At 34.9% G+C, this 10,949-nt stretch overlaps 1 protein-coding gene across 2 annotated transcripts in view; it reads left to right on the forward strand.

The window, feature by feature from the left end:
* LOC140751734 (gamma-tubulin complex component 2) overlaps positions 1 to 10,914 on the forward strand; it is a 37,778-nt gene extending 26,864 nt beyond the window's left edge. The window contains exons 13-16 of one of the 2 annotated variants that reach the window (XM_073085771.1): positions 2,102 to 2,245; positions 3,632 to 3,709; positions 5,278 to 5,444; positions 6,881 to 10,914. In XM_073085771.1, coding sequence (XP_072941872.1) covers positions 2,102 to 2,245; positions 3,632 to 3,709; positions 5,278 to 5,444; positions 6,881 to 6,968 — 477 coding nt within the window. In that variant the 3' untranslated portion in view covers positions 6,969 to 10,914. The remainder of the gene's footprint in view (positions 1 to 2,101; positions 2,246 to 3,631; positions 3,710 to 5,277; positions 5,445 to 6,880) is intronic. The other variant, XM_073085772.1, reaches the window with a different exon arrangement.
* Positions 10,915 to 10,949: the final 35 nt, after the last annotated feature.

Below are 10,949 nucleotides of genomic sequence, written 5' to 3' on the forward strand. Positions count from 1 at the left end.
TGAAACTTTACTAATATACTTTTAAACTTTTAGTATAGCGATACAATTGTTTAATAGTTATTAATAATAATGCCATGATTGTTATTCATTATGAAAGAATCCCAAAAACGCTAGCGGGTTCTACGCTGCAATGATTACCTTATCATAATATCACGTACATACAAATACCGCACAGCCTTACTTGTGCTGATCTGTAATGAGAAAATTCTATGAACTGTTTTGGTTATTTCTCATCATCTTTTTTCAGTGAGGATGCAGCATTTCTTAATTGCGTTAACATTATATATTTGGTATAAGGCTCTATGCTTATGCATAACGATATAGAAATTATATTTTAACGTTAAAAAACACGCGCTATTGCGCGCAACAACACGTATTAAAATTGTATGCATTATTTCCAATTAAGGTGAAAACCTTGCAAATTGTCCTTTTTTATTTAAGCAGTTTTGTTAGTGGGCGGAGCGGCTTCTGTTAATTCGTAGGCGTTACCCTCTACGATGTTTACGTCACAAGGTTGAATTAATCATTACTCTGGAACAACACTCATTGTTTGTCCAATTTGAACGTGAAAATTCAAAAAAATCTCTTTTATACTTATGGATTTTAAGTCTGTCACAAGTATTTATTTTGAGAAGTAAAATAATGTTTTGCCATAGTTGAGGACATTGTTTTTAGAAAAATAATGAAATATATAACTACTATTTACATAAATGCCAAAACATTTTAAATTTAACTTTGGGGTGTTCTCAATTGGGCTCTAACGACATTTAAACTAGAATATAGGAGCACTACATTGCTGTTATAAGGGAAATTTAAGTACTGTCAAAATATATCTCAAAGTCAAATTATTCTTGGTAAAATTGAAATATCATATACAAAAAAATGAATTATTTCGTGATCGTTAATTTGTGACATCATCGACATTCTGCATATCTTTGAGTGTTTTTAAGCTTGTAAAAAATAATAAAACGTACGTACATAAAAGCCCTATTCTTTGCAAAGTATTCCTTTGTGATTCAATAAAGAACAATTTAACAAATGAATCCTTGCTAGCTACTGGTCCATTCTTCGAAGCAATACATTTCAACCAACGCTCTGTAGGCCCACTTTATATAAGATTGCACTAACAACGGAAGCTATTAGAGCGCGGCAACACTCGTATAACGCGAGAGGGGATCAAGACACTGACCTACGTTACGTTCTGCTTTAAGTCTGTATATGATTCAGTGCTATATTTGGCATTAATGGCATTGAAAAATTAACTCTATAGTTGGCTAATTTTAAATTTCAAAATCTTTGATTATTGATATTTTTATTTTTAATAGAGGATGACAAATTTCTAGGATATTAATGGTGGAACATCGTATTATGACAGAACCTGCATATCCATTTTATAAAATAGCAATTTTTCCGTTTCGGTGGAAAGGTGTGAATGCCGACTGACTTATAAATTGGGATCACCTTTTCAGAAGTGGCAATGCGTCTACTTGCTTGATCTGCTTTAGAAGGGTTAGGTAGAATCTCTTTGATAAGAAGTATTACGGATTTCAGTTGGTGGAATTTGCCACTTATCATCAGGTGGACTGCATACTGTCCCTGTACCAGAATGTCCCAGAGTGTCCCGGGACCAGAATAGGGCTACGATATCCCCCGCCTGTCGTAAGAGGCGACTAAAAGGGGCTTCCGGAGTTGCGAGCGGTAAGAGTGGGAGCTCAAACCGTCCAGCAAGCGACCCCGGGAAGGACAGCGGTTTGTGTGGTCGCATATCGCTATAATCACCAGTGGATGTGAGAGCGTAATTTACTTTGCTCCCTCAGGGCAGAGCCCGATAGGGCATCGCGTTAGGAGGACTCCGGTTATGTTCCATCGAAGATCCCGGAGTTTTCCACCAAACGCCGAGGAGGGCCACCGGGGGGGTTAATGCGGTAAAAGTCCCACATAACCCGTCGTCGCTCCCACGGCCTCGGGTACCTACCTTTTGAAGGTTTCCCCCTCATCAACAAAAACAAAAAAAAGGTGCACTGCACACTGGTATCCTACTAATACGTAAATCATATATTAAAAACATTTTGTATATTTAATGTTTTTTTTATAATTCCAGGTGAATAACGTGGACGAAGTTCTGGAGCGCCATAACGACTTCCTGGAGTCCTGCTTGGGGGACTGCATGCTCACCAGCCCCCAGCTGCTCAAGGCAGTCACCACTCTCTGCCTGGTTTGCGTGCAGTTCTGCACCTTTATACAGGTACGATTTTATACCAGTTATTATTTTATTAGTATTTTTTTGTTTAGTAAATGCTATGGTAAATAAAAATATATATTAGCATATTTCTGTTAGCTTTCAGATATTAAAAACAATGCTGGAAATTTAGTTTAAACGAAATTAACTAGAGAATTATTATAAAACCAATAAATCCCGATTGCGTAATATAGCTTATGTTTTAAAAATTCATCAAGTCGTTTGGATTAAAAAAATTCCTCTCTGCAGTCGGGTTAAATATATTTTAACACTTATTGAAAATTGTCTTTATATCACGGCGTGCGTAAATTGACGTTTTACGCACGCTTCGCGTGCGCAAAACCCCCATTTCCGACCCCGTAATATAAAATTTTATACAACACGCGGACGAAAAATGTTTTTCTGACTCGTGTGATTGCAGTCCTCGCCTGCGGCTCGGCCTGCAAACTCACACTTGTCAGAAAAAAATTTTTCGTCCTCGTATTGTAATGTACTATTATAAAAAGTCAAATACATTTTTGTGTTTTTGTTAAATTGTTAAGTGTCGATGTATCTCATATATGATTTACATAAATATGTAATATTTCACATTTTCAGCAGCATAATATAGAAATTACTTTAGAATATTAGGACTATGTTTCAGCTATTTCAGCTACATTTTCTTAATCCTTTAATAATATTCTGCTATATTTCTGTATATGTGTTTCTAGAAATTTTATTAATTTCCTGTAACATATTTAAATATACAAATTTTATGATACTAGATATTTCAAATAAATGTCAATGTACTTCGGCTATATAAACTGCTTCAAAGAACGAGACAAAAATCAGAGATGTTCCTTCTTTAGGGTTCGTACACAAAACTGCGATGCGACGTCGCATCGCAAAAATCTGCGAGCTCCCTCGACGCATCGCAAGAACTTGCGAATTGATTCGCATCGCACAGTGGTTGTTGTTGTTGGTCACCCTGAGAGACGCGACGCCGCACGATATCGCATCGCAGCAATTCGCATCGCAATTTTCTGCGTTGCGAATTCGCATCACGTCGCATCGCAGTTATGTGTTCGAGCCCTTAAAGTTACTTTCCTTACCAATTGTAACATTGAAATTATGTTTAAGATTGTCATACTTTCACAAAATATGTAAATATCGAAAATGTAATGTATATGGCATTATTTTGCTTTATTTTGATGCAGTTTATATGTCGTTTTAATTTATTTTAATTCTTCTTCTCTTAGTAATATCAAAATCATTTCTAGACGTCTAGATATTTTATTTTACTGTCACGCAGCCGCTTCCTGTCTATTTTATTCGCTTGTTTATGAATGTGTATAATTTTAACGTTGTTTTATTTTGTATTTTAACGCTACCAATACACGTTAATTGGCAAAGGAGATGCACAAGTACTTCGTGGACGCTGAGCTTAACAGTATGCTTGGATCTACGTATGACAATACAGAATATAGTGAGGTATTATGTACATATATCGTAAAGCAAATATGTATATCACTAAAGCACTGGAGTAACCACATCACGGCATTTGTAAGCACAAAAATAGGTTCATGTATCTCAAACACGGTTTATTGTCATTCACCGTAATGTAAAAGTTTGTAATAAAGTGTTGTAGGTAATTAGTTGGTTTTGTATGTAAAATGATAGGAATCTTGTACAGTTTTAGATTTTTGGATTTTTTGATGACAATCTTCTAAGGTCAGCTAGTACAAATACAAAAATAAATATCCAAAATATTTTTCTTGATTTGATGTCTTGCAAATAGTATACAAATTAAAAAAAGAACGATGTATTTTTACCAAAATTGCTACTTTAAAATAACGAACATTTTTTAGTCTTTCATTTGTGAGATTTTAATATTTTTATATTCCAGTTTCATTTATTCACTATTTTTCAATTTTATTTACACATAGGCCTAAATATATATAAAAATATTGTCGCATCATTCAAATTCAAAGTAAAGTGCTTCCATGTAGTATTTGTGGATAAACTAAATCATTAACACACCCTCTTGCTTTTTGTTTCATGACTGTTTTAGAACCATACGGTGAGTTGTTTTATTTTGGGTATTCTTCATTGTAAAATCTATTTCAACTGAACGTCATATTTTCTTTGGTTGATAGTATAAGCTTTTAGTTATAACTTAGTATTAAACATAATGATTGGACAGGATTATGTTTTGTATTTCCATGGCTGATTAAATGAGATAGTTAAAGAAAAAAGTTTTCCACTTAACGATTGCAATGATTAGCACCCATTTAAATAAGGCAAAATAATACAGTCGTTGTCATCCTTAAGTAGAATGCTAGTACAAAGTTAAAATGTCACGTTTCTTCGCTAATTCTTTAATTGCAAACCATAAACCATAGATGGAACTCGAATAGGTACATTACAAATCAATCGCCTCTATAAGGAACCTCACAATGAATATTGTGTCGCACGCAATGTGACTCATTTTATTGCAGTTTGTAATACTCAGTCTACTTACATGGACGTACAAGGACGTATAGGCACGTAATCCTAAAGTTTAATTATAGTTTGGTAAATATGTAGTTGTGGGTAAATTTTACCAAGTTTGCTCGCCCGGTATATTTTTAAATGTGATTTTTATTGATGTGTATAGCAGTAGTCGGTTTGAATGTCACATTTTATTTAATTTTGATATATTGTTAACTAAATTTTATGAATTAATTTTACCTAGTAACAAGGTCTTATATTATTAGTTTATTACCTTCAAGATCCAAGTGATTTATTACAATCTTTCAATGAAGAGCACGTAATAATACCAACAATATTAAGTAGTCAAAGATAATCTTGTAAGTGATGTAAGTCATATACTTAAAGTTCGACCGTATTCATAAATTTTATCTTTTATGTACATTTTTCATAGATCATCACTAAAGCTTTTTAAAGGCTACGAAAAGAAATTAAAAAATATGGGTTCATAATCAAAAGAGAAAAACGTTCTTAACAGTGTTGTACAGCCTATTTATGTATGTATATGACGATGATTACCCTAACCCCAGGACACGGGGTGTGCCGGTGGTACAACAAGTGGATCGGCGGATTCGTTCTCCCGCTCGGTGTCGCGCTACGGGCTGCGGTTCACGGCGGCGCTGCTGTCCGTCCTCGCAATCATCGAACGTATGGCCCGGGATAACAATACCAACAAGCTGCTGAACATCTCTGCCAGGTTAGAGCTTAGATAAGTAAAATACATAGGTAGATAACTCCCAACAAGTGTAAGTTTTGAGAATTGAAATTGTTGCGTAAATGAAGTTTTGCCACGTCTCCGTGCTAAAATGTCCCTAAAATGTTTGAAATATTTATTTATTACCTAAATTATGTAGTATTAGTTATTTATATGTAGGTACATTTTCGCTAAAAGTGTTTTTTATTTGTCAAGACTTCAAAAAATAGCTGACAACTCAGCATTTTGTGGCTTCATCCAGTTTCAAGACGGTGAGGTATCTTTCTATTTTCTTTATAAAGAGTTAGAGCTATTTATTGTTAGATTTTGTATTTGAGCTGAATCGACAGGTGATACCAGTAAAGTACGACCGGGGAGGTACCACTCCCACAAATTCTAGCTTGAAGCAGGTTTTGCGTTCAGATGGAAGGGTGAGCTAGGTGACTTACATAAGCGACTATCTTATTCCTTAGAAGGAGCAATGTATTGCTGATCAGGTTCAGGTGGAACCACTGCTCTATATAGGGTTAATTACATGTCTATGGGCAATATTGATCACTTACCATTAGGCGGACTGCATGCTCGTTTGCCACTTCAATCTTATAGTAATAAGACTGGAAGAGGCCTACAACATCCCATACGCTTTTCTAATGTCAATCAGTCGAGCATAGTACGGATTTGCCGTGGCATGATTTAAGTTGTTCGTATGATTTCCGATATGTTTGACAAAGGTCATCAAATGACAAGATACATAAACTGACAGCTTAATGCTGTTCGAAGCACGAAAGTGCTCATGATATATCACTTGGAGTCCTAACCTATCCATTAGTTATATCTGATTTATTTGACCAGCGATTGTTAACTGTATGGTGACCTCAAGGTTCCGAGACTTGAGCTTCGAAGGTACAGATTAAAGTAACTTCATGTTATAATGTTTCAGCTGACACATTCTCACAGACGATTGCTTCATTGATAGCGTGGTATTCTAATGCAATAATTAGATACTCGTCGATTATAGACGAATAGTCACGAATTCATGTTCATAACTAAAATATTTGGGTGTATACGGTACTCGCCATAAATACCTGTCCTTTCAGCGTGATGTTTGTTTATGTGCGTGCGTGTATTATGCGCCGGTCAAGCACATCGTGTACATATTCGTCATTGTTCGACAAACTATTTGGAGAATTGTTTGCCGATAACTATGAGGCCATAACTTACCGTGTGCAAGATTAGTAAAGACCACTCACTCCTAACAAGAAAATGTAACCAGATTTGACAATTGAAATTGTCACTGTTTGCACAAGTCGGCATCGTTCCGTGTATATTTCACCACGACAGCCATTAAATGGCCGACACATTTGTCAGCCGTTTAAGCCATTTAACGGCTTCCTTCAATTACAAGGCAGTGAGATATCTATACTTATCTATGTGTGCAGGTTGAACTTCAACACGTACTACGTGAAGCAGCTGGAGAAGTTCTGCTCGGACGACAAGCTGCTGGAGGCGGAGCGCCGGCCCTCCTAGCGCCGCGCCCCGCGCGTCACCTCCGTGTAGCGCGCACACACCACACATAGTACAGTAGATAACACCCCCATTAGGTCGTTTGTCCACCGCCACCGTCAGCGAGCCGATACCGAGAACGAGATTATTTCGGCTCGATTTTTAATATGACGTGACGGCGATAGTTTGTCCACCGCGGCCGATATCGGCGGTTTATTTTGTTCCAGCTGTCACGCGTGTGACGGCAGTGTCTTGACTAGTTCCAACGTGTTTTATATTGCCAGCACATCGGCCCGTCAAAATCTCGGTACCGATATAGCGGTCACACCGATCTACTCGAAATATCGGCGGCCGGAATGACGGTGTTCGGGTGACGGTCGTGCGATGGACAAGCGGCTATAGTAAATGTAAGTACGCTACTTCGGCGCCGTCATTAATTATCGGTATCGGCTCGGTGACGGTGGGGGTGGACAAACGACCTTAGGGGTAATTTATAAATTACGTCACACGTTAAAAGGTGCGCCACACCGATACATATATTTATATCTATAAAATAGCTCCCTAGCTAGCTTTAGGAGTCATTCATGAATTACGTCACACGTTAAGTGGGGGCGTGAATTAAGTGTGACTTTGTGTGACAAGGAGTGGGGAGGTCTAAATTTCGTGACGTCACATTTCAAAACGTTATAATAATATATCAACAATTATATGTATAGATAATTTATATAGACAAAAATAATTTCGGAACTGCTATTCTAATTTAATAATTCTAGCAAAACTGGGAAGGGGGATCTCACAAAATGTAACCAACTGCGATGGGGGAGGATGAAAAAATTGAGAAATTCGTCTGACGTAATTTATGGATGACCCCTTATTATAGTTATGATCGCTCCGGATAAGAAACATGATGCATTTATATCTATGGACATCGTATGTGTCAGATCGTGATCAGGTCCGTGGGAAAACAAAATCTTCGGTAACATGACTGTACTAACACGGGCCGTCTTTGTCATAACATTGTATAGAGAACAGATTATGTCTGATACGACACTGAATGTTTGTAGATATAAATGAGGTCTTACGTGTCAAATCTCAGGATTTCCATAATTCGGAACACTCCCAGAATCACGCTGTTGTTATAGTTACAGCCATTCTAAATTAGCTGGGTCTGACTGTAATATCTACGACCGATATCGATTATATACACCTATGTAGGTTTTCCTTTACTTGGCTTATTATACAAACATGTCCGCGAACACGCCCTCGTGCACTATTTTTGACTGATGTGTTACATTGTATATTTTAATAAAACCTGTATAGTATGTGCATGGTACAGCCACATCTCTCCACTTTTTTCTCTCTACTATAATAAAATGGTCAATAATCGGAAATAAATTTTATCATATAAATACCGTTTTTAACCGATTAATGTCGTCTTCGAAAAATCAAATCGTTTAAATAAAATAGAATAATGCAATATTCGCAGTGGTTCTTATTATTAAGTGCGGGGAAGGATAGTGTTGTACCGTGCACAGTCATTGAACTGAACAACCCATTCGTATACGATAATAACGATGGACTTTGCAATATTGCCCCAAAACTACTCGAGTAAAATAGATCTAATAGTCTACACACGATTAAACGCGATTTTACCATTTTAGCCCCATTTAGCAGTAGGGGCGTGCGGCGGTAGACGTCTTTTTGACTGACATAGTGTCGCGTCTACTCTATTTACTTTTAATTAATGCAAGAGGCATTTACCTATTACGCGGGTTTGTATCTGGATGCGGATTTGGTTGACATGCGTATCATTGTGTATCATTTCATAGACATTTTTTTGTCATGTTTGTCAAACGCGGATATTAACCCGCGTGACAGGAAAAAGGCCCGTACGCTCGTCATTTATGTACGTTAACGATTGTGTACGTACAAGTTCATTAGGTCACCATTTTATAATAAATCCAGATAAATGTTCATATTACCATTTACATAATGTGGTTCTTACAATATGTGCGACGATTAAATAAAATTAGAATGGCTTCATGGAGTAGAATAGTTGAAGTGATTCTTTTCAGACAAAGATTAGAAGTAAATCTCGATGTTTAGCAATACGAACGATACTCACACCGATTCTCATTAGCTTAGCGTATTTCTAATATTGTATTAATAAAAATAATAACTGTCACTTTTTAAATATTCACAATTTCTCCATCCAAAACTAGGCACTATGCAAGTACACTGCTAATAAATAATATCGTCAAGTACAAATTAACCTTAGCAAGTAATTGAATAATATTTTTTCTACAATAAATTATAGGATCGACGTAAATAACTATAATGTTTTATGGTATAAAATAAATAACAATTAAATCGCTTCAAAAATATTATACCGCTATTTTTGATAGCCTAATTTCAGTATAAATATATTCTAGGAAAATATAAGTAATGCGGGGATAACAGTGTACATGTATTAGTAAAATTATTAAAGACCAATACTTCATAAAAAGTTCATTATGAGAAGTATTTTAAGTCCTTGCCATAATATAAATTAGGAGTATAAATGCCATAGATTTGAGTGCTAAATGTGTTGTGAAATAATTTTCCATTCCTTTTATTGTACGGTAGTGATTGTTGTTGCGTGTAAATTGTGCTGTTGTATTATTTATCTACTATGATAATAAAAAAATCTAATTGTTTTTATATATTATTGAAATAATTGTATACTTATGCAAAAATCTTACTTTTTTCGTAGCGTTTTCGTGTTATTTGTAAATTATAACAAAAAGTATTGCTTAAATTAGGATTACATTTTTAAAATACAAAATTTCTCTTTTATTGTAAAGTACTTTTATATTAAATTTATCAATTTATTATTCACTAATATAGAACCAGCGCATTATAGTTTTGACGGAAATCTTCCGAATCTTCCGAAATATGATTAAACGAAACTTTGCCCCAACTTATAAATGTCAAAGTCGTAGCCGTAAGTGTGTCACTATGTTATTATATTTTAGTTCACCTTGACATAATTTTAAGGTAGAATTCTTTAGAGATGTCACAACTTACTTCATAGTGTAATGGAGGAATTTTCCTAATGTTTCTTAAGGTTTACAAATTTAACTGTGAAGGCAAAATTGTGATGAAACACAAACCTTAACTATGTTGTGAGGCAATATTTGTTATTATAAATAATGTTTTCATGTCGGTCATCAATATTTGGGACATCATATCACACAAATTGGCGCCGTCTACCGTTTCTATGGCATGACGTATAAAGTAGGTACATAATATACAAGTCTGTGTTGGATTAAATAAATTCCATTTTAATCAACTTATATTAAAGATAAATTTATATATTATTTTACAACAATATTTTAAATAAAAAGGTCTTCATAAATTAAAATAATATTGACTATATTATGTGTTAAATTATATTTTAATATAAAAAAGGAGCTGGACAAGTCGCAATTTTTTCCTATAGGTACCTAAATCGTTCGTAATTGTAATATTTTGGAAATATAAGGACAGAAAATTTCGTAACAGTATGCAAGGAGTTAAATCTTAAACGCATTTAAAAATTTCAGCAAAATACAATGGCTTGACATGATTGATGCTTGCACATTAATACAAATTTTACTTACGACGATTTGCGCGGATTATAACTACTTGTAGTTAGCTATGAGACGTCAAGTCTCATTTGGACTATTTATCAAACTATTATTACAGGAATTTATGCAGATTTGGAAAAATAAGTTTTTAATTTTTATTTTCAAGAAGTAAATTTCTTATTTGATTTCAATGTAAATGCCGTATAACGAAAGCTTCCAACTTGTGTTATATTGTGTGACCAATATTGTTTTAAAATATATTTACCCTCGAATTATATCCATATTGTTTGTATAAAATCAATGTCACAAATTTTAACCATTAACATCTTTTATTAGCATGTAATAAATAATGAAAAATGTAACTATCGTTTTATTTAATTTATTGACGTTTTATTTT

This window comes from Epargyreus clarus, unplaced genomic scaffold, assembly GCF_041222505.1.
Source record: "Epargyreus clarus isolate Ecla_fem2 unplaced genomic scaffold, WU_Ecla_fem_2.2 ptg000023l, whole genome shotgun sequence".
NCBI lineage: Eukaryota > Metazoa > Arthropoda > Insecta > Lepidoptera > Hesperiidae > Epargyreus > Epargyreus clarus.